At 41.1% G+C, this 25,150-nt stretch overlaps 1 protein-coding gene across 1 annotated transcript in view; it reads left to right on the plus strand.

Moving 5' to 3' along the window:
- The first annotated feature begins 2,148 nt into the window (after positions 1-2,148).
- The window catches only part of ANO6 (anoctamin 6), a 71,697-nt gene continuing 48,695 nt past the window's right edge, over positions 2,149-25,150 (plus strand). The window contains exon 1 of the mRNA XM_041465502.1: positions 2,149-2,398. Coding sequence (XP_041321436.1) covers positions 2,149-2,398 — 250 coding nt within the window. The remainder of the gene's footprint in view (positions 2,399-25,150) is intronic.

Raw genomic sequence — 25,150 nt, forward strand, 5'->3', positions numbered from 1 at the left:
TGTCCAAAATGGTACAGCAATAGTATTCACTGTGGGTGAGTTCTTACTTGGAATACAGTATCTGTTGCTGAGCACAGTACATCAAAATAAAGGGTGAGGCAATGAAACAAAGTGTACAGAGGTATTGACAGGTAGTAGAAATATTAAGAGGGCAGAAATGAAGGATGAGTGGATGTAACTGCATAAGCATGATAACAATGGACTATATTCAATTTAAAAATGAACCATATTCATATTAAAGGAAGGGCATAGTCCCCAACAGAAAGGGGGACTGTTTCCTGCATTTACCATTCCAGTCAAACCAGAACACAGATTGCCTGCCAGCAGCAGACTCTACCTCTAACAAAAGAAAGTAATATCACATCACATCTCATACACCATTCCTTTTATTTCTAGCCCATTCTATAACACAGACTCTGGCCTTAAGGAACTCAGACCAGACTTACCTAAAATTTATGGAGGTGGAAATAAGCAGAAGTTCTGATACAAAAGAATCATGTCATAGTGATTTTTGGTTCTTGGGTACAAAACACCTGTCCAAAAATTAGTTTATCATTGCTCAGGGGAGATGATGAGGACCTGATACCTGGCATCCCTTCACAGAATCACAGAACTACAGAATGGCTGAGGTTGGAAGTGACCTCTGCAGGTCAACTTGTCCATGCCCCTTGCTACAGGAAGACGAGCTGTACTGTGTCCAGGTAACTTTTGAGTATCTCCAAGGATGGAGCTCCATGGCCCCCTGGTCCTCTGTGTTGTACACAAGTGACCCTGCCCAGACCACCTGAACACTTGCTTGTTGTTCTTGTAATTGTGTGGATGTAAGAGTGTAAAGGAATGCAATCACTGAGAAAAGGACTGTGAGTGGGTAAAGCCAATGTACTTAAAAGATTTTGTATAATGATATCACCTTCTCCTAGCGTAGATTCTCACACTGCATTTTTTACAGTAACTTGTAACAGAGAGAAAAGCACAGACAGTGATATGTGCTGGAAGGATGCAAGACCTGGATTTGTGTAATCTGGATGAGAAAAGCTTTGGAGGCATTAAGGTGATAGTTTTCCACATGTAATATGTCATTATCAAGAAAACAACAACCAGCTGTTCTCAGAGATGCTGGGAGAAGGACAAGAAGAAAACTTCAAGTGCTGTAAAATTATTTTGGCTGCGTATCAACAGGAGTGAAACTGGAGGCCTCACGGACTCCCCACCAGAGAATGTGAAGCACGTGATGGCAAATATTTGTCACCAGTGTCTGGATATGTTCAAACCTGCCCTTCTGCTGGGGGCTGGACCAGAGCAGTGACTGACAGCAAGCTTCTGATGCTCAGTGCCAGAGCTCCTGGTGCCAGCCCAGATCCACGCCAGTTAAAGACTTGGTGCCTGCGCCAGAATTTTGTCACTACTGAGCTAAACAATCTCTTTTACTCTCTTCCTGACCTATATTGTTACAGTTGCTATGAAACCCTTACCCATGGAAGCAATTTTTCCACTGGCTCCATGGACTGTCTCTGTTTCTCACTACAAGGAAGTTTTATTTCTTCAATAAAATTGAATACAGTCATGCTTGAGCTGGGGTGGGGATTAGTTTGCCTAACTTTTTCATTTCAGATGACTTTTGAAAAACTTGGCTAGAGTTAACCCATAATTCTTTGAGTGGATTTTTGCTATTATCCATCTGACAAAGAGATGGCAGCAGGGTGGTGCTGTTGCGTTTTTGTCTTCATTTACTTTTTTTTTTAATAATCTGTTTTTCAGGAGTTCCGCCCCCGGGGCTGGCGGGGCTCGGGGCGGGCTTGCTCCCCGGCGGCAGGGGAGCGGGCGCGGGGCACCGCAACTTCGGCAAGATGAATGTGGAGAACCAGGATGTGCTGCTGGATCTGGAGGGGGAGGAGGAGGAGGAAGAGGAGGAAGATGATGATAATGATGATGGGGAGATCGGTGAGTAGGAGGCTGGCGCGGGGAGGGTTCCCCCGGGACAGCGGGCTCATCGCCGGGCGGCTGTGGCTCGGCGGGGCCGCAGCCTCGGGGAGCGCCTGGCGGGGCGTGCCGCGGGCGGGGAGCGCACCTGGCGGCACACAGGGAGCCCGCACCGCCGCTCGCTCCTGCCGCTAAAACTGCTGAGGATTTTTCCGCGGAAAATACGGGATGTCTTTGTCCCTGCTGGCGGGTGTGCGCCAGGTGTGGTTGCCTTATGGAGCGCCGTGGCGATGGTCCTGCTTCCGTAGCATCGGCACGGCTCAGTGGGCGAGAAGCACCCAAAACTTTGCCTGTTCCTTTCCCTGTGACCTGAGGGAAACGCGTGAGAGGGGGCAGAAGCAGCGCTTTGCAGGGGGCGCGATGCCGGAGACCTTTGGTGTGGCGGTGATCTCGCAGCACGGGCACAGCCCGGGTCCCGGTACCTTGGTGCTTAGGAAAATACAAACGTGCCATCGCCTCCTGCCGCCCCGGCGCTCGCAGCATCCCTTTTCTCCCCGCGCTGCCTGACTGGCGTGCCTTGGCTTCACACCGGGCTAAAGAGAGGGGTAATCACGGAACGGCTTGGGATGGAGAGACCTTGAAGATCACCCAGTTCCAGCACAACTGCCATAGGCAGGGACAACTTCCAGCAGACCGCGTTGCTCATAGCTCCATCCTAGCTGGCCTTAAACACAATCAGGGAAGAGGCATCCACAGCTTCTCTGGGCAGCTTCTTCCAGTGCCTCACCGAGTAACAAAACTGAGCTTCTGTAGCTTAGGTGTTTTAGCAAAACTACACATAGAAATATTTTCATCTGGTACAAAGTAAAAAAACAAATAGCTATGCATTTTCCAACATACATGCTTTTCATGTGAATTTTAAACACAATATTCCCCTTAGTTTTTAAGGTATCTGCAAAACTCAGCTCTGTAATCTATGAAATTGAACATTCAGGTGTTGAAGGCTGAATGAAGCTTACAAAATCTTTATGTTCTGTAAATACTGGGAGAAATCTTTATGCTGGGAGCAGGAGGTAAATCCTCTACCTGTATTTTTAGTAGGATCAGGTTAAAAAAAAACCCCACACTTTGTTAAAGCCTGGTTTTGAAGTGCTCTTTTGTTTAACTTTGCTATTATTGGATTATATTTTCATTCATTAAATGTGAAAATGGGAAGCATGTAACCAAGGTAACAATGATGTCCCTGGAGAGTATCCAAGTGCACAAATCTCACGTCACCATCCTAAACCAAGCTGTACCTTGACTGTAACCTGCCCTCTTCCCCTCATGTGTGAAACAAGATCTCACCAGCCAGGACCACATTTAGGGGAGGACCTGCAAGAAAAGGGGGCAGCTGAATATTACACAATACAGGTATGTAAAAATGTTACTGCATCTGTGTGCCAGGCACATCAAAACCATGATGTGTCTGCAAATGAGTCATCTTGGAGTGAACACTCCTGGCTGGGAGCGACGTAACTCACTCTCTCCCCATAACCTCCCGGAGTGTGAAACCTGACAAGCAGTCACAGCAGTGAGTAAGGCACGTTCTTAGATGGTCAGAGGCAGATTGGATGTGTCACAGGGCAGCACACCAGGTTTCTAACTTAGGACACAAAAGAATAGATCTTGCTATGCATCGTTATCCCCCCATCATATTGCTCTCCTTCTCTGGTTCAGTTCTGTGAGTCCTTCGTAATCTGAATGAGAAAAATGCACAGTGTCAGATGGTGCAGATAACAATAATACCAGTGAGGCATTATCAACAGGGCAAAAGCAGTAGCTTCAGTTCTGATGGTTTCATGCATGCCTTTGCAGACCACTTCTGTCTTTAAGCAGACTATGAGAGAAGGTCTTTGCCAAGCAGAGCTGATTCAAAACTCTGCAATTAAATTTCTGAACTAAGTTTTTGCTGAAAGTGCTTGCACTTAGACTTGCTGTAATACCAGGCCCTGCTGTGACTCTAACCACAGCTGACTGACAACAGATAACCATATTAACAAGCGACAAGCTTATCTGACAAATGGCTTTTCATCCAGTTTCTTGTTTATACTTTAAACATCCTGAGTCCTGTGAGTCATTTTGGTATGAACAATAGACTGGAGAGTGAAAACAGAGTGCTTATAGGGTTTTTACTGCTTTCTGCAGGAAAAAAGCCTCAAATGGTATCTTGTGCTTCTTATCTTCTCCTTTCCCCAAATAATGCTCCTCCATTTCTTCAATCCATTTTTACAGTCTTATTTCCATTTCTTCCCACTATACCACCTCACTCCAGTTCCTGTCTGGGCACTCCTCCAGATGCCTTGCAGTCTTAGGAACCCTTTACTTCCTCCTGGAACCAAGATATGTGAGTAGATGAGTATATCAATGAGCACTTAAATCCCTTTTTATAAGTACTTCTGCCCCCGCAGTATTCCTGCATAGTGACGATTCTGCATTCTCTGTGTTGCAAAATTCTCCTAGGTTTTGTCTGGAGGCTAAGATGGAGATGAAGACAACCTCTTCCCTCAGAAATAGTCAACAACGAGTTGAATACATTACTAGGGCTCTAGAGATGGGCTTTTTATTCAGTCCTTGAGCATTCCCTCTTCAATTCCCATTACCTTTCCAGACAACTCTACTTGTTGCTTTGGAGCTTTTTGCATCCGTAGGCTTCACATTTCCGGCAGCATTTAGCAGTGGTGAGTCCTTCAATGCTTGGGTGCATATTTTGACACATTTTTAAAAGACCCAGGGCTTCGAAGGGGCCTGGCGGCGGAGCAGGGCCGTGCCCGGGGGGGCGGGGGCGGCTCCTCCTGCCGGGAAGGTGCCGGGAAGGTGCCGGGAAGGTGCCGGTGGCCGCCCCGCTTCCTAATATCTGCCCTCCTTCAGTGACACCATTCCCTCCCTGCAGAACAAAAAACTCAACAAAACAAAGTAAAATGTAAGGGGAAAATTGGCAAAGCAAAGAACGATAGTGATTTTGCTAGGGGAAAAAAGGCATATTGTGTCTGCCAGAAAAGCAGACATTAAAATGGACAGAGAGTTTTAAATTCAAAGTGTATGTTAGTCTTGTTCCAATGCCAGTAGCCCAGGACAATGACATTGTATTTACTGTGGGAATGAATTCTATTAAAGTATTTCCAGAAAACAGCCCAAAAGGGGTTGTTTCTCAGCTGGTTCAGACTGAAGGGGCCTGTTCATTTCACTGAAAAGACACAGATTTACTTCAGTTCAGAAGCTGTTTTTCAGCTGCAGTAGCCAAGATATTCTAAAGCCTTTTATTTCTAGTTAACTTGTTAAAATAAATCTAACAAATAAGGAATGCAGGCAAAAGTCAAGTTAGACAAGCAAGTAGAAGCTGAATCTGTACATATAAATTTTAACAAATAAAAAGGGTTTCTGCTCATTATTTTTCAAAAGGCTGTGAATGTTTTTGCTGAAAAGCACATATTTGTGATGATTTTAAAATATTTGGTCTGAATTTCTGCATTTGTAAAAAATTTTAGTGACATTAACTTTCTCTTTTTCATTGCCTCCAAATATTAATCCTTAGTAATGGTAAATACAGCCTGCCACATTTGTTCAGTTAGCTCACTCCAAAAGTGCCTAAGTTTGAGCCTCACCCAATGTCTGTGGAAATCAGGGAATGTCTTTCCTCCAACATTATTAGCCTTTGTTTCAGATGGGAGTATCCCTTGACTTACAGTAACAGTCCAAAGACAAATCCAGTTTTCCATATGAAGTGCAGCAAAGGTATTGTTTGACTCCACTCCCTGAATTTACAGGGTGGATCAGCACTGCAGTGTATTAATCAACAGCTGTCTTTTCCATTCTTCACCCCAGAGGACAACTGAATTTTTTCCTACTCATAACTCCTTATCCAACTTGGGGATAGTTCAGCTCTCAGAGCCAGCAAATCATGAGTTTCATATACTGTACACAACAGTTTGGAGCAACTCATGCTATGTGGCAAAATTGCCTAAAAATTGTGCAGTGATGATTTCATGAGTTGTTATGCAGAGCCTGTTACACAGCACCTGGCTTTGTCACATCTGCTACTCTGCCTTGCAAAATGCATGTGTAAAAAATGGTCTTAAGGTTTTTATATTAGGTATAATTACAGGAGAACTATTTTATTAGTCTGACAAATATGTTCGTCATCCATTTACCTCCAGTTTTATTTTGCCGCTTGCATCTGCGTTTTTCCCAAGGACACCATCCCTGGTTCAGGAAGTAATCAGGATTTCTGAACTCTTTCCAGTTCTATTCAAGGTTAATCCAAAGTGTTCATAGCTCATCAGAAAAGCATTGTTATGGAATATCGAAGTTTTCAGTCAGTTTATGGCACATAAAGGGAGCGATCTGTCTCATTTTGGCATACAGTTGGTTTTGGTTATCCGTGCTGATGACTAGCAAGCAGTGTTAGGCAGGCATCCAGAGAAAGAGCTGTACTCAAGTCCCAGTCCACAGGGAGGTACCAGAGCTGCTCTGCCTATTGTATGGAGATTTGAAATGAATTGTTTGGATGAGATTTGTGCTTAGGGAAGAAAGTCTTGTCCTAAGGTTAGACTTTTTTGGCAAGTTGAAACATTTTCTTTCCAATGCTTAAACAAGATGAGCAACTTTTTCATTTGGACTCAGGCTGTTTTCAAGAGGATTTTTACGTCAGTGGCATTTTTTTCCCCTTTATTTATTTATTCCCTGGTGCAAGCCTCACACCATATCCAAAATGGTTTACTTGTGTTTGGGCACTTACAGAATATTTGAATATAGTTTCCAGAAAAATTAACTTGTGCAGACAATATCCAGAGGCATCCATCCTGACTACCCATCTGACAAGAAACACTTTGGTCTTCATAAGAATATGTTAGCAACTTGCTTACACTTTGTGGTCTTGGTTTTACTCAAATATATATCCTATTTGCTTCTTGAGCCTCGAGTCTACATCTTGTCAACTTTTGACACTGCTGCAATAATGACCTGACCATGCTTTGTAGATGACCAAGAAGAGGATATTCATATGTCAGCCTTTTTCTTCTCACATAATGTGCTGATGAGGATTCAGGGAGAATTCCAGCTCTTCTTTCTAAGAAGGCTTTCATGCCACATTTCAGGACACATTTTTAGCAACTACAGTAAAAACGTACAAAAGTACTGGTTTATTCGAGCAAGATTAATTGTGGAGTCACAGCCTAAGACAACCAGTTTTGTTCAGCCCACTGTACTACTGGAACCCTGCCCTGAGAGGTGATGTTGTAATCCAAATGGTGTAGAGTAGGTATAGCTATTCTTCACCTCCTTGCTTTTGCTCACTGTTATGCTCTCTGCTTGTTTCCTCATGGCATATACTGCATTTAGTCATGCTGCCTGCCCAGGGCTTTTATTTTTTCCTTTTCAATAGCTCCAGTAACATGATGTTTCTTGTATGACCCTACAAATATTATTGATATCATATGCTGTACTCCAATATGAACATATGCCATACCCACAGTGTCCTCCAAATTACTCCATTTTGCCTTCATGATTCTGTGAAATGGGCAATTGTCTACAGAAGTCTTCTAAAGGCAGTGGAAAACCTGAACATTTAAATTCTTTTTCTCAGAAGTATGGCTTTGTCCTGCAATTTATTAAGTATAATCCCCACCTTTGGAAAATTTCAAAGGGGCCAGATCTAATAATTTTTTAACATGCAAGACTTTATAAGCAGATTCTTTTAAAAAGTGGTTCTGTTTCTGAATGGACACTTTCTTCCTTTTCAGTCTACCTACAGTAGGAGTGAGTAAAGCTGCCCCAGTGGTGTCTTTTCACACCCGGTTTTCTTCTCATTTGCTTCTCATGCTTGCAATCAACTTAAAAATGATTGGGGCATTGCAGTTCTCCATTCTCCTGAAGATGGCAATAAACTGGCTGATGAGCTGAGAATCAGGAATTTCTGCTCCCTGCATTCTGTTCTTGTGCGCGTACATCTCGTGCGTGTACGTTCTTGCAGAAACAAGCAGGAATGTAGACACATGGTCTCAGTTGTTCTATTAAATTACTATTGGAGTTACTGTTGGGGCAGCAAGAAACTTCCTGGTGAGCTGGGACTTGCACAGGTCTGAGAAACACTGGCGTGTTGCACTGGTCAACATCTAAACTACTTTTCATGCCTTCATGTCCTTCCTCTTGTATCTGTTACACTGATGGTTTACCTTTTTTTTTTTTTTTTTTTTTTTTTTTTTTTTTTTGTCTCATCATACTTTGGTGTTTTTCTCTCTTGAAATTCTGCCACTTCACCTTTGCGGAATCCAGGCCACAGATGAGTATACAATCCAAGCCACAGAATGACACCCACCTTGTCACCAAGTGTGGTTCCATTTCAAAGTACACTGCTGATACCACTCACTTTTTAATTTTTCTGCAAAACTCCTAAAAACCAATTGGTAAGAATATAAATATTTAATTGCAATATAATTACCACTTTGCAGCCATTTATAATTTATAAGTTCTGGAGGAGATCAGAGAATCAGGCGGGAATTTAGGAAACTTATACAACCTTCATACACATACCCAATTTAAATCTATTTTAAAAGGGTGTTTACCATACCTGAATTCACAGTTGTCCATGAAAAACTTCCCAGACTGTGAAAGTCTTCTTTATTCCTGTATTTTGAATTTAGCTGTACTGAACATATGAGTGCATTTTACAGGTAAGTCTACAAACTGTAGGAGGACTTATCTGCCAGTGTATTAGTTTGTGCAAATTGCACAACTTTAATAGTAATAGTTTTGTTTATTTTCCTAGTTATTAAATAATAAATTTTATGGTGGATATTTATCACAAGTCGTTCCCTGAAGTTTTTCCTCTATTTGCACAAGCCACAATTTCCTTTAAATGTAAAAATACACTGTTATGCTCAAGAATTTAAGATTTTTTAAAATGACTTTTCAAGCATTACCATTTGTAAAAAAGAAAACTCATTAAATTCAGTATGTAGAAAAAAGCCAGAGTTTTGTTACATTGTACAGAACTCCAGCAGTTCTATAATGTTACAGTTACTAAAAGTAATGCAGTGAAAACCTCGCAAAAACCTGGCCTAATATCAGCTGATTTGTGCTTTATGCTGAATATGGAAATGCAGATAGAGGATTTGAATTTGAAGAGACCAGGGACTTGGAAGGGGAGATGTACACATGCCATAACAGACGTTGTGTTTCTACACAAAAGGACCTTTCAAGCGCAATTAGAGAAGAATTACTAATAAGAGCTGTTACTATATGCCTGGGAAATTCTTAGAATCACAGAATTCTAAAAGGTAAGATTGGAAAGGACCACAAAGATGGGTCATTGATCCAACCTCCCTGCTCAAGCAGGGTCATCCTAGAATGCATTGCACAGGATTGTGTCCAGATGGTTCTTGAATATCTCCAGTGAGGGAGACTCCCCAACCTCTCTGAACAATCTGTTCCAGAGCTTGATCACCTGCACTGTAAAGTTCTTCCTCACATTCGGGTGGAACTCCCCATGCACCAGTTTCTTCCTGTTGCCTCTTGTCCTATTGCTTGGAACCATCAAGAAGAGCCTGGAAACATCCTCTTGACAGCCTTTCTTCAGATCCTGATAGACACTGATGAGATCCCCATCTCTTCTTGAGGCTGAACAGGCACAGCTCCCTCAGCCTTTCCTCATAAGGGAGATGTTCCCTTCCCCTGATCACCTTTGTCACCCTCTGTGGGACCCACTCCAGGAGCTCCACGTCTCTCTTGCACTGAGGAGCCCAGAACTGGGCACAGCACTCCAGATGTGCCTCAGCAGGGCTGAGGAGGGGCAGTGGAGGGGCAGGATCACCTCCCTGGACCTGCTGGCAATGCTCTTCCTAATGCAGCCCAGGATTCCATTGGCCTGCTGGCCACAAGGGCACTGCTGGCTCATGGACAGCTTGTTGTCCACCAGGATCCCCAGGTCCTTCTCCACAGAGCTGCTTCCCAGCAGGTGGGCCCCAAGGCTGTCCTGGTGCAGAGGGTTATTTTTCCCCAGATGCAGGATCCTGCATTTGCCTTTGATGAATTTCAGACAGTTCCTCTCTGCCCATCTCTCCAACCTGCTGAGGTCCTTCTGCAGGGCTGCACAGACCTCTGGGGTGTCAGCCACTCCTCCCAGCTTTCTGTTGTCCATAAAGTTGTTACAATTTATGCCATTCAATACAGTTATCATTAAAATCACCTTATCATACTATTTCCTCATACCTGCCAGTTCTTTGGAAGTCATGAGTGGGTGGCATGCTGTGCACTTAAGATATAGTTTGCCACTAGACATGTGGCAAACCCCAAGGGGAATCTGATATTAAAGTAGATGTTTTCTGCTGTGATTAAAAAAAAAGAACCAAACACAAGATTGTTTTTGTTTTACATGGCATAAATTAAATAGTCTTGACTTAAAAGAGTCAAATAAAGTAGCATTAGCCTAAGTTTGGGATTAACTGGTGTAGCCAGGAAAAGGGGTCACTGATTGCTATGCTTTTTACATAATGCACAAATAATAAAACTAAATATGGATTGCTTGACATGAGAAAACCTTTAGAAAAGGTGCTTCAGGCCTTAAGCATATGGAACTGCTGCAGTTGCGTGTTTAACAAGATAATTTATTTAACAGAGGGTGAATGTCAAGGAGGACAGCTCTGAAGAAGGTGCCATGGGTTGTTTTGTGTGCTGTTCTTCTGTTGAGGAAACAAAGGTGAGGGGAGAATTATTATGCAAGTGCTGAGCTCTGTATCCTGATGAATAGAAAAAATCACATTATTTTTAATGGACTTTCAGTAGTGCTGCAGTGAATGTCTTTGCCATGGTCCTTTCTAACAGTCTGAAATATTGCTGTACAAAATGCATATTATTAAACTGATACTTGATATATATATTTTAATATGAAATTTAAAAAATATTCACTAGGGGCCAAATATTCAATGGGCCTAATATCACTTGCAGGGTGAAAGGGTTTTCTGCTTCAAACTCAGTCTTAGTGTGAGTGCAGGTGGAACAGTCTTACCTCTGAAGAGAGTTTATCTGCTGCATTGGCTGTGAGGAGAGACCGCTCGGACATTGCTACTGTCTGGTGTTCTGGTTCCAGTCTGATGGATCTGGAAGCTGAAGTGAAAACTGGAGGCTGTAATGTCACAAATACGTGAAGCAGCACAAACTGGTTTGGCTGCAAAAAGTATTCCCACGCACAGCAGCAGCCCAAGTCTCCTCGGCATTCTGGCCTTATCTTCCACTGGGGAGTCTCAGTGCCAGCGTGGTAGGAATGCAAAGCTGCAGAGAAGGACACTGCACACTTTATCTTCTTATTGCTGCTGTCTGTGGTAGGTGAATACTGGCAGTCATGAGCACTGCTACCAAACAATAGTTTGTTTTTGGTAGTCAGTCTAAGAATGCAGGTATCTAAGCATAGATCTATTGTCTTTTCCACCCCTCACAATTTACTCAGGCATCCCACATCTCTCTGAAGGCTCTGTGACAGGAGTGTCTTGATTGTATCCCAAGGGAATATACAGACATCTGAAATATTTTTTTGCTTAATTCAATGGAATTACTCTCTTCTTACCTACCCCATTCTCAATATTTGATAGCAGCAGTAGATATATAGGCATGGTTCCCTGCAGGGACTTGAGAAGTGAGCTCCTGAGGCATCCTTAATGAGTGCCAGATTCAAATTGAAAAATTAATGAAATATATTCAACTGCAAATTGAACTTTAAGAAGCATAGTTACAAGTCTGCTGGACCTTAAACATTCTTTTAATTGTTTTTGTGACTCATGTGATGGAAACAGCAGCTTAGTTTCAGAATGTTGTGTAAAGGCACTTCAATTTAGTTTTTACATTAAATACAATTAAAATAATTTCCAACTAAACCACTATTCATCATCATCATTTTGACACAACTGAAAATTAAAGTTTTGTAAGAACTGCCACCAACAGCAGATTTTTCTTTGCTTTTAGTGTTTCCCTTCCTTTTTTTTTTTTTTTTGTAGATGGAATTCATCTGGCCCCATTAATCTGGTTAGTCAGGTTCTCCAGCATTTTTTAGATATGATTTATTAGGGGACATTAAATATTTGCATAGGAGACTGCTTACATTACAGTCATCAGCATGAGCTGAGCAGCAGTGTTCTGCTGTAGGAAACAGCTACTACCTCTTGTGTTCGGTGCTGTTTGAGACCAGCTGGTGCAGCAGGCTAAATGCTGGAAAACTTGAATTCCCATGGTCCTGCAGGCTTCCAGCATGGGTGGAGATAGATCACAGAACCACAGAATGGTTTGGGTTGGGAGGACCTTTAAATCTCATCCAGTCCAGACCTGCTGCCATGAGCCCCATCTTAAACTCGATCTGGTTATTCAGGGCCCCATCCAGTCTGGCCTTTAATGTTTCCAGGGATGGGACATTAACCACCTCTGGGCAACCTGTTCCAGTGTGTCACCAACATCATTGTTAAAAACTTGTTCCTTATAAATAGACTGAGTCTACCCTCTTTTAGCCTAAAACCATCACCCCTTTTCCTGTCTCTAAAGGCCCTGCTTATAGGCCCCCAGTTTGTCCTAAAATGACACAATGAGGTTTCCCCAGAGCCTTCTCTTCAGCCTGAAAGCTCTTGGTTCTTTTTCCACAGTTGCAGCAGAGACCCCTGACTGTCCCTCTACTAGTCTGGGAAACTACAGTCAGTTAAGGAATCTTCACTGTCTAGGAAGAGTGGGAGCAAGAAGTGCTTGTGTTGAGATACCCTGCACCTCCTGTGGTGTGGTGATGCTAAAGGACTTGTGTCAGGAGAAGGGGATGAGATTAGTGACTTTCCAGTGGGTGAAATATTGTGGATTCTTTCCTTCCTTTGTGGGAGGAATATTAACTAAAAAATGTCATCTGGGTTGCAGATCAGGTTGGAAAGTATGAGAAGTGATTGTAAAATATTGGTGGTGTAGCAACCCTGCTAAAGATGCTGGCAACTGATATTAGTAATCCAAGGGTGTGCTAACACAGTGGAGGAGTTAAGAGCCATGACCAAGCAGCCTGTGGAGAAGCTGTGGTCTGTTACTGTCATTCAAGAAAGCCTGAGAAAAGCATCAGATTTGAGCTTAGATCAGTGGAGAGACTCATGTAGCACAAACCAGGGTCTTCCCTGAAGGTTCTCATAAAATAAGAAGTGTTGAAGTAATGAAAAGAGTAAGGAAATGGAAATGAAGGCAAAACATATTGAGTTCTGGGTACAGACTAAGAAAGAAAGAAATTAAAAGTGAAAGAGGAAGAACTCTTGACAGTATTCACAAAGGGAGGGCTGGCCAGTCAGCTATTGAGAAGCAATTGTTTACTGTGGGTGGTGAGGCACTGGGGCAAGTTTCCCAGAGGAGCTGTGAATGCCATATGCCTGGGAGTGTACAGGGCCAGGCTGGATGGAACTTTGAGCAACCCGTCCAGTGGAATGTGGCCCTGTCCATGGCAGGGGGGGTGGGAACTAGGTGATCTTTAAGGTTCCTGCTAACCCAAGCCATTCTGTGATTCTATGATTATTTATCTGGTCAGGAACTCATTAAGCAGTGGCACAAAGATTCTTCCAGTTGAGTTCATCAGGAAAATAAACTGAAGAAGGGACTAAAATAATATAGCTATGGGTGCAGTGAGTTGAAATAATTCATCTGTGGCATTTTCATGTATTTTTTTAATATACAGTAAAAATTGAAATGTGTTCATTGGTAATTTATCCAGCAGGAAAAAAAAATCTATCTTTATACTCTTAGTTATTTGCAAAAAAATTTCCACTGCTGTAGGTTTGGCACTGTAGTTAGAGATAATAAGAAGGCTGAGATGATAATCCAGAGGGCTCTAGCAGTGCCAGAGAGTTTTATTAATTTGTGTGCAGTATTAGTAAGATTATTGGTGTTCTTTTTCTGTGTTTTTTTTCTGGAAGTAGTGTAATAGAGTTTTTACAGGCATTAATGAATAAGGATGAGGTCAAGCAAGGCACACTTTACCCTTGTGAGCAGTCCCTTTGACTAGAGTGGGAACAGCATCGTTTCTGTAAACAATGTTGAAAAAGCAGAATTAGTCCCTAATGGAGGGAATATCTCTATTAAATATTTCATCGTCTCCATATATGCAAATTGATTCTAGGAAAAATAATTAAATTCATTTAATCATTCTGCTGTCTATAAAATACAAGAAGGAATTTCTCACTAAAGCACAATTTAATCCATAAAGTGATGGTAGTACTTAAGACACAACCCAGCAATAGCTCCTACAATATTTGGTAAGACTTAAACATGTAATAAATTTTTTAAAAAATGAACTGAAGAATAGAAGAGTCAATGCTTGAATGTATTTTTTAACTTGTTCCTTGCTGATAACCAAGTGAGGAGAGAGAAAGCTTCAAGGGCAATGCAGTCAAGCCAAGGAGAGCTCCAGCTGTTTTTGTAAGTTTATTGGAGTTTACAAGAAAAACAAAGTTCATCTATCACAGAATCACAGAATAAGCTGATTTGGAAAGGGTCCACAAGGATTATTGAGTCCAGCTCTTAGCCCCATGCAGGAAGACCCCAGAATCTCACCATGTGCCTGAGAGCATGGTTAAAATGGACCCTGCCAGCCTTGGTGCTTGACCACTTCCCTGCAGAAACTGTTCCAGTGCCCAACCACCCTCTGGATGAAGAACCTTTGTCTAATATCCAGCCTAAACATCCCCTGGCACAACTTCAGGCCATTCCTTTGGGTCCTCTCACTGGTCACCGCAGTAAAATCTGAGGAGTCCTTTAATTGCTAAAACTACAAAGTATTTCCTGATTAGGAAACAAAAGTACAGTTTGTTTCTAAACTCTGGGTCCAACACCGAGAATGCTTGCAGGCAGAGTCTTTGCACCTACACACAAGATAAAAAGTACATCTAGGTTTTGACTTAACATTTTCACTGTTTTTAAAGTAATTTAAAGTAGCTTTTTGGGACCCTCCTGTAAACACACTGTCTAACATCTGAGTGTGGGAAATACTTTAAAGCAAACATGCTGAGAATCTCGTTACAGAAATTCAAATATATCTCCTTTGAGACATGTAAATTTAATAGCAGTGGGTATAATTTTATAAATCTATCTCCAGATTTCTAATTAGATAGTTCATTGATCCATAGGCATTGAAGGCTGACCAAAAAGCCATCTGCAATTACAATTGTGTTAATCTTGTCAGCTCCCAACAAAAAGGCTCCATAGCTGCTTCCTGGAGATTTGGCATTGGTGAGGAACATCAAGGGATCAGTTTGGCTGCTAAAAAAACTATGTTTGGAGCTTGGGGCAACTGCTGGGTGAGGGCTGCCCTCCTGTAAAACACACGGAAGGCAAGGTATGTTAGTTCCCTCTGTAAAGGGGTAGTAATTTTGACAGTATGGTTGAGGTTGATCTTGGCAAATTTGTCTCATGACAAAAGCAGAAGTAGCTTATCTTCTTTACATTTCCTGCTTCAGGACAGCTGTTTTGTTTTAGTTTATCTGGGATAAAAAAACCAAACAAACAAAAATAAATCACATTATTTTCAACAATGAAGAAAACACCTTCCAATCCAAGAAGGTCCTTGGGGACCCTCAACACTGGAGGAAGGATAAAAGAAGTTTATCAGACTTTTGACCAGAGGCCAAACTCTACAGTCCTCTCCAAAGTGTTCTGTCACAGTCCTACAGAGAGTCAGCCTTCAGGGTATGTACCTGTGTATCAGGTCAGGTTCTGGGCATGCATGAGACCTAGACAGGGGAGGGAGAGTGTTCACACAGAAATAGTAAACAGCTTGTGCTGCTTCTTGGTTTCATCCTTTCTACTTAAAATATCAGCAGTAGAGCCTGCTCCTGTAGTTCTCACACAACAGCGTAAACTCCTGAGGTAGCAGGCTGCTGCTCCTTTCCATGTTCCAGTCCATGTAGGGAAGGATTACAAGCCAAACATGAGAACATAAACATGAAAATGATTCTTTTGAGATAACTGGATCCAGCAGTGTCTATGAAGTTATCTAAGTGTGTAGATGTTGCAGTCTTAGTCCCCAGAGCCTGGGAGTAGCTGTTCAGTAGGTGTTTTTCAGTGTGGGGATTTTTTCAGCTGTTTATTTTCCAACATTTTTCATTATGAAAGCATAAATAATAATAATAGTCCATTTATCATTTGTGGTTTGGTTTCTTTATTTTAATTTGTTTCTTCAGAATGGAGGAGAGTTTAATTAAACGCATTGGGGATAGATGTTTATCCTGTGCTCTAAGATCAAATGTGTCCATCAGAAGAGCTTCTGCATCTCTCACTGAGTATATCTCACCAACCAAAGCCATTAACCATTTGTCTCATCAGAAAGATCCTTAGGAACACCTTGCATGCAAAAATAAACATTAGAGAAATCCTGTTTGCATTCTGTTCTTTTCCATATCCATCATTATCTTCTTTGCTGTTTTCTTGTGCCACCTTTAGGGCCAGTCATTCTATTGGCATTCAGAGTGCCAGGTTTGAGTCCATATGAACAGATCTGGCTCATTCAGAAGAGAAATGTCACTCACAAGTGGCATAGGATGCTCTTCAGGTCCAAACTGTGCAGCTGAAGTGCCAGCCTGGAGCAAGCAGGGTTAGAGGAGTCATTCCATGATTTCATGTTTCTGTATTTCTCCAGTTTGCTGATACTAAAGCTAAATTAAAATCTGGAGGTAAAATCCTCTGGTTTGTGTTCAGGGATCAGACTGGATGACCTTGCAGGGACCACTGGATGACTAGTACCTTCTAGTCTTACTGTCTAGGAGCTGGATTCACACATTTTAAAAGGCCGTTTTTCTTACCTTTGACACAAAAAATGGAATCTGCAGTAAAGCCACTCTGGTCTCCTCTTCAAAAACAGAACAAATCTCAGCATATTGATATCAAGGGATAATGACTAACCTCCTAACAGCCCATCACACTTGCATTTTCCCTAATGTAGTAATGAGATGCATAAGCATTCTAAACTCTGCTTAAATGAAAAACAACTCTCTAGAGGCTGCTGGTTGGGGTTTGGTTTTATTTCATAGGAAAACTGATTTTTTACATTTTCTCTCTTCCACAGTTTTGAAGAAATGGATTAGAATCTCAATGGAGATGAGTTTGTGGAGAGGGCTGTCACTGGGTCTCTCAGCACTGGTTGTACTCTCACGGAGATCTGTAATGTTGTACAAAATGAACAAACCCTGTGGTTGTTCCTGTGTTACTGCCACCTGGTATGTTCATGACATCGCAAAACAGTTTGGCAGGATTCTTTCCAGACACCAAAGTAAAATGTCTTTCCCTGCTTTCCAAAACAAAGCATGCATTTCCTCTTCTGTGGGCTTTTTTAAGATTTCATGGAATTACACAGCGGTGTAGGTGAGATAGGAGAAAAGGAAGGGTTTGGCTTTTTCCTCCTTATTATTCTTGCTGCTTGGTTTTGTTATAGCTGTATGGTATCTAAGATTCAATGCTAGTCATCTTTCATCAGGATCATTACAGTATAGTCCTGAGCTCTGTTAGCTCCCTCCTGAGATACACTATCAAAATACACATATTTTTATTCTCTGTGCCAAGCAAAAGGAGACTTGTATTTTTAAATTCATGAGTATTCTTTACTGATAAGCTCTTAGAGAGAATTTACTCAATCTAGGATGGCTAATCTTCTATGAAGGAGCAGCAATTGCTAGAGAAATCTAGAAATGGCACTTTATGCCAGACTATCATGTGCTTACTCTGCTGGGTCTAAAGCTGTCCTGCTGTTCCTACTCTGAAAGGCTTGTTCACAATGGTGGTTGGTGACCATACCGAAATCTGAAGTATGACTCCACCCCGGGAATAATCCTTCTATATCAGTTGCTTGTAAGCACAAATCTTAAGCTAGATACCTGATACTTCATCAACATTTTTGCACATCAAGCAGTCAAAAAGCTCGCACTGTCCCATGGTCAGCACTGCTCTTACATTTTCTCAAGTATCTTTGGCATCTGCTTCAGAGCTTGTAGTACTGTGTAATATATCTGAGAATATTTCTAATGTGCCACTTCATGGGCAGGTGATTAAAAACCTGCTGCTCCTCACTCATCCCAGAGCCAAGATTTACAAGAAGCAGCTACAGGCTCAAAAGCATTTAATATAATCTAAAAAAAAAAAAAAAATGTACTACTTCTGTCTGATTCTATATGCTGGGAGCTTCCCTGCCTCTGTGCCCTCATATTGCACTTTGGACTGAATGGTGGTTTGGACCCAAAGAACCACTGGATTCTCTTGGGCCAGGAGGCTGGGCTGGGTGGACCACTGACCTTGTGTAAAACTAGTGAACGCCTGAGTGTTCACTGGCTGGTGGAAAGGCACCGTAAGAACCGCACAGAAGGGAAGATGTAGGCCAGTGACTCTGCTGTGACATAGAGCTGGGGTCTGGGAGCAGGCATTCTGCCCAAGGACAAAGGCCAGGAACTAGAGCTAAGCCTGCAGCTGAATGACCACAAGGCAGTAGTGTGTTCCACTCCTCATCTGACAGAAAGGACAAGCCACCAGTTACAAACCAGAGGACAGACCAGCCATCCCAACAAGAGGCTGATTGCAGCCAAAGGCATGGCTTGATGGTGGCATTACCTTAGAAAGCTAATTGTCAACCCTGCCTAAGCTCAAGGCTTGGTCTGGTAATTGTGCAGTGGTTGATCTGTCCATTCAGTCACCTGAACGTGGGAGATCTTAACCAGTGACCAAAATGACCAGGACCTTCAGCATGCCATTCTCTCTCCAGAGAAATCTACTTTGTTTTTTCCATCCTTGTCTTGTTAGAGGACTGTAATGGCTGTTGGGATCTTACATCCTTTTATTTCCGTGTTTTCAAAATCCAGGGAAAAACTTTTGTGCTGTCTCTAGAGCTTGCTTTTATTGCCTTCTTGTTTTCTGGTTTTTTTTTTTTTTATTTGTGTATAAATTTGTTGAGCTGGTATTTTCATATGTATTTATTTTTTATTTTTAGTTGAAGAGTGGACTTTTCAATGCCAGGCAGAGGGAGCATATTCTTATTTTCCATCAGACTGCCCACACTACTCTTATTAGAAAGCTGTGTGCACACATGCATTCTTCTTGTTAATGCCTCTTTTCCCAGAAAGGAACTTAGAAACCTCTGTGTCTTCAAAGCCACAGAGTCTGTGGTATGTGGTCTTCTGTCTGGCATGAAGCTGTCAGACCTTACCAGCTGTAGTTACTGGGCCTCACAAGTTGAATTTTCATCAGAAACCAGAATTTTTATTTGTAGTGATTGTAATAAGCTTAAACAACCACACTGGTTGGTTGTGTTTTTTTCCATCATGGTACTGAATTTACACTAATTGCATTATTCTGAACAGACTTTTGAAACTTAATAAATTTGATCCATGAGAAAAAGTGTCTACAGTGACTATGATTACTTTTCTTGTAGTGCATTTTGAGATTACTCTGAACCAGCACAGAGTGCTGCTGCATATGGACCACTAATCAAATTGCATGTTAGGTGAAATTCTAGACTTTCAGCAAAGTTTCCTAATGCCAATTGCAGTAATAATTATTACATCATTTCTGCTCAAGGAAATCACTCAAATGCTTAGGATATAATTTCATTTCTAAACTGACTGTATAATTAAATAATACAGTATAGCCAGTAGTAATCTTTCTCCATATTTAAATGCAAATTTTACCAGTTACCAGCAGGAGCCATCGCATCCCTAATTGGTTGCAGCTAATAATATATTATGACTAAAAAATGTTAACATTAAGGCTATGAAGTCAAGCACTTAGAAGTTAGGCAGTGTCAGCATTAATATTGCCCAGACAACTTCCATTTCCCTGCCATTTGTTTAAATGCAAGTTACAGAGTTTATGTACACAATCGTTCTTTTTTTCCTCTTAAGTCCATTGTCTCATTTAGTAAACTGGTAGTAATTGCAGATTTCTTTTTATCTTTCTCATAAACAGCTTGGCTCCATGTCTTGTTTAACTCAAATTACCCAAGGATTGCACAGAACATTTTCATTCCTTTCATCCTCTGTGTGTCTATGGTGCTTTTGCCACACCTGAACACTATATCCAAGAGGGATGTGTCAGATAGCCTAACTCCTGTTTTTAGGGAATCATGGAGTTTTAGGAACCCAGGCCCTTTTCATAGGAATGTAGGATGCTGAGGTGATTACGAAGATGTGGGGAAGGTGAAACGCATCTGAATGGATTGTGCAAGCACAAGATACTGAACAGAGAGATCCGGATTGCACTGGTAGGAGTCCTGTGCAATTGCAATGGCAGAAATGCATCTTCTGCAGGGCCACAAGAAACTAATTCATTTTCAATCACTTTTGTACAGTCAGATCTTAATCCCTTTCTGTGTTTATAGTTGATAAACTCACTGCTTTTCTTACAAAGTTGTCTAAAAAATGCTCACCAATGACAAAAGCTTTGGGACACATTTTTCAGAAACAAGAGCATTTTCCAATTTTGCTATTACAAATACCATACCACACTTCATCATAGAATCATCACAGAACAGTTTGGGTTGGAAGGAACCTTAAAGATCATCTTGTTCCAACTGCTCTGCCATGGGCAGGGACATCTTCCACTGGACCACGTCACTCAGAGCTCCATTCATCTTGGTCTCAGACACAACCAGGGATGGGACATCCACAGCTCCCCTGGGGAACCTGTTCCAGTGCTTCACCACCTTCACAGTAAGGATTTTTTTCTAGAATGTGATCTAAGCACTCTCTTTCAGTTGGAAGCCATTCCCCCTTGTCCTGTCTTGTCACTCCATGCTGTTGTAAATGGCCTCTCTCAGAGACAAACGCCCGGCTGTGCTGTAGAAGTGCTGAGCTCCCTGGCCATAGCAAAATGGGCAATTGGCTTGAAAACTGTGCTGACAAAGCTGGGCCAAACCTTGTTTGAGCAGCTTGCTCAGTGCCACGTGTATTACATCCTGAAGCAGGGACACAGGCCCCTTCGCTGAGGCTGTATGCAAATTCTTTGACAAAGAGATAGTCTTTCTTCCTTTCAATCTTCCGACAGCCCTATATACTGTCTGTCTTTTACAAAAATTACTTAAAGCTCTAGACAGACAAGTTTTACTTAGCCAAACCTGGAGTCATCGTCATTGTAGCCCCATCTTGCATACAAAAGAAGGTAGGGTTCTGAAGAAAAAAGTTTGGGGTTTATACTGAAAAATTATTTCCTTTTCTTTAAAATCTGCTAGCATCTCCTGTGATAGATCAAGTGGTATTTCTCTGTACCTTTTACCTTTTTTGTAGTTACAACAATTTCTGAAACAGAAAAACCAGGATCCAGTCCTTTCCTTTGTGTCTTTAAAATGAGGGTCTGCAATGACAAACAGTCTTGAACCAGAACTATTTCAGTGTTCATGAGTTTGAGTTTGAAGTCTTATTGATCTGCTTGCTTGCCACATTTCTCTTTAAATTTCTTTTTCAGAAGAACCCTGAAAGCCAGTTTCTTCCATTAGAACCATATTAACTAAAGAGGAATGACTGCAGTTACTGATTTCACTCACATATTGTAATATGTAGCAACCTGAATTTTTATTTTAAAGGCTCTCTGAGAGAAAAAAGTTTTTCTTGTTTATTGGTAAAATAGCTAAGGCAGTAAACCCCTCTTGTTCTACTGCATAATGATATTTCTGAGGGCACCACAGGGGCTGTACCCAGTCTGGATCCTGGCAACCCCCTGGGAATTACCCACAGCTCCTGACAGTAAGGCAGGAAATTCCTGTTAGCCAGCAGTTGCAAAATCGTGATTTCAGTTTACACTTCTGGAACTGAATGTTTTGATTACTCCCAAATCCTGCTTTAGAGGGCTACATCTCTTCTTTAATTTCATAGACACACATTAATTTCAGTAAGTATATAGCTCAATGCACACCTTTGATTTTCCATTTGTTGTTGATTAGTTTCTTTCTAATCTACTGGACAATTCCTATTTACTCTAAACTTGCATATAGATGCATCTTTTTGATAAGTAGAGTTAATATACCATAGAGAAAAACTTGTTTATTAGTTGACTTAAAGATTTTGTATACTTTTTTTAAAAGTGCATTTATGAAACATTTTGCATTGAAAATAATTTATTAGGCAAGGCAAATATTAACTATAGTAATGAAATTGATGTATCGATTAATGAAATTGATTTATTCATTCTGGTCACTAAGGGCCATATGCTATAGTTGATACAATTTGGCTTAAAAACTCTCAATCTGCTTGGGCATTTTGGAATACATCAGCAAGAATTTATCTGTAACTTTAAATGCCTACTGTGTTCTTCAAATCTGTCCTAATGCCCTTTGGGTTCTTAAAATTTGTCTATCTCACCCTTTGCAACCTGGATTTTATTTTCTGCAACAGGAAAAATGTAGCTAGTTCTTCTTGATCCCTTTTTCAGACTAAAACAGATTATACCAAGTAAAGAAATTTTTCTCTCAGAACTTTCTTACAGAGCTAGAAGTCAAAGTTATCTGTAAGCTGGTGCTGAATTCAGTGACCCACCTGATCCCTTATGTCTTATGTTCTTAATGTGACTAAGGTCATTCTTTTTCTTGACTCTAGAAACTAAGAACTTACATTTTTGACAGCAGGAATTATAATGTTATCATTATTTTTAAAAATGAAAGAAATGAAATGCATATGCATGTAAGTATGCCTCAGTTTGTAGGAGTGTGACAGAATCAATCATGAAACAGGCTCATTTGGCAGTCAGCATTACAGTAGTTTTCTCCCTGATTCCATATATAATTAAAAGAAAGCAGCCCTTAATTGAAAAATTTAAGAGGGCTTGTTTGTTGCATCATTTTAATACATTTAAGTTATTTACTAGATTATAAAAAGATATGTGTGGAGAAGAGAAAATTGTTCAAGCCCATAGTCCAACTAGAGATAAATGTCCGAAAAGTATGTCAGTCTGATGCCTACTGACTTAATCACTTTATTCCATTACTTTGTACTTTGACAAAGTGAGCCATGTGTTTGCCATGCATACAATCAGTATACAACTCAAAAGCATATCAAATATTGTCTAAAATTATCGCAGGTAGACGTGTTAATACATTCTAAAACCAATGGTTTTTTATCCTTAAATTGCCTACTGACAGACGAGAGCTAAAATAATTCTTTCTGACAGCCATTTCAGCTGAACGTGGGTAAACTGTTTAGCTTGAGAAAAAACATTTGGAATATTCTAATTAGCAACTGAGTTTCTGCAGTGATTTACAGTCAGCTGTGGATGCTGGATGAAGCCAGGCTGGTTCTGGCTTGCACTGCAGCAGTGAGAAACAGGAGCCAACATTGGCTTTTCAGCAGATTACTCTGAAATCACAGAATTGTAACTAAAACATCATTAGCCCAGTGTTTTGTTTTTGAAACTGAGGCTGGGGCTAGTCCAGGTCTCACTGAAATGTTTTAGGATTTTTGCCACAGGTTTTGGGCAATTGGCCATCTTTGAGTTCTGAACACCTAAGAACTGTTTTACAATTACTGAGCCCCTTAAACATTTCTATTCAGTGTCTCTTAAATATTTAGGTACTGCTATCAGCAGAATCATTTCCACAAAGTCAAATCTCTTGATTTTATAACTGCCTGCTATTTACTTTATTATTTTTGGTGAACTACAGTGACTCAGACTTGCAATGCCCTCTATTATATAGGCAGCTGAATGTTTTCCTGTTTAGGGTTAGCCATGAAAGAGCATTTATTTTTTAAAGTCATTCCACATGTTCCCATCCTTTGTTTGCACAGCTGTAAAAGAAGATAACTTAATGGAAAGAATAGTCTTTCAAACAAGAAAGAATCATCTTCCAAGACAGCAATTTCACTTCCTTTGTGCTCTATAGCTTCATTATTAGGTTTCCTTGGGCTTCTGAAATGAAAATCAATGTTTTCCTTATTATGTGGCATAGATTAGGTTTTTGGGTTGATGATACCTGCAGATCTGCTCTATGTGAGTGCACAAAGTATGTAATTTATTGACAGCTGGAAAGCCATTTTGGCATCACTACATTTTAACATTACTAATTGTCACCATATTTCTCACGTGCTGTAAGACTGCGGGTGACCCTAAGCGAACAAGACTTTCACACGGAAAGCAGCTGTGTAGATTTCTTATTAACTGTAAGTGATATGTTGTAAAGCATAGTTTGATATAAAAATAATTCAATTTCTCTTCAAATACATAATTTTTCTGAAAGTGAAGAATGTGGGGTTTAGTAGCATGATTTTCGATTTGTTGTTGAATAATTTCCTGCTAAGAAATCATCAAATCATACTTCAACGAGGTCTACAGGTAGGAAATAAAACTAATTTAAACACAGTCTAATCACAGAACTTAGCAGAATGAGTGCTACTAAATGCAAGGCAATAGTATTTGGTGGAATGGAGTGAAACCATTGATACTTTTATAATGTCTGCTCTCATATGTGCATGGTGAAAATGTCACAGCCCAGAGAACCACTAGTCAGGAAAAATCAGCATCTGGATCTTCTTGTTTATCCCAGCAGATGGGAACAATGTGACTCCATCCAGTTCTTTGAGCCTCACTGTGGCAAACATGACATGAACTTTTAATTTGATTTTCATTAGAACACATAGACTTTACTAATCACCTTTTTTTTATTTTCTAATGTGGTGACAGTGCTGCCAAATGTATCAGGAAATGTGTCAATTCAGATAAAAATTACATGTAAATATTTCCTGATATTTTCCAGTCGGTGATGCATTTTGTTATTATGCTAATTTTCTTTGCAGTCTATTTGAGGCCTGAATGACCTGAGCGTGTCTAATTGCATACATAATGGTCACACATTTCTGTGTGCAGTGAATGTTGTTGCCTCAGGCACGGCTGTATGAGGACAGGGCTGTGAGGAAGCTTGAATGGGGGTTTGAAATATCATCTACTCAGTTCTCCTTCAGCCTGCTGCCCATTCCTGCCCTGCTTCCCACTGCTGCCCTGTGCGTGCAGCCAGGCACTGCACACCAGTTGCTGTGCCCAGCACTGCGGTCTGCCTTTGCAACGTCTCACTTTCTGTAACCACACTGTAAACTTCCCTCTCTGGGGAGCAGGACCTCCATGCTGCAGGCAAGTTCCACGGAGGGGCTGAGCAGATGTTCTGGAGCACATCGGGTTTGTACTGAGGAGAGTGCAGTGTTCTATTAGCTTATCTTTCTCTCTGTAAGAAGAGGATCTGGGA

Source organism: Pyrgilauda ruficollis, unplaced genomic scaffold (genome assembly GCF_017590135.1).
Source record: "Pyrgilauda ruficollis isolate IOZ18807 unplaced genomic scaffold, ASM1759013v1 scaffold19, whole genome shotgun sequence".
Classification (NCBI taxonomy): Eukaryota; Metazoa; Chordata; class Aves; order Passeriformes; family Passeridae; genus Pyrgilauda; species Pyrgilauda ruficollis.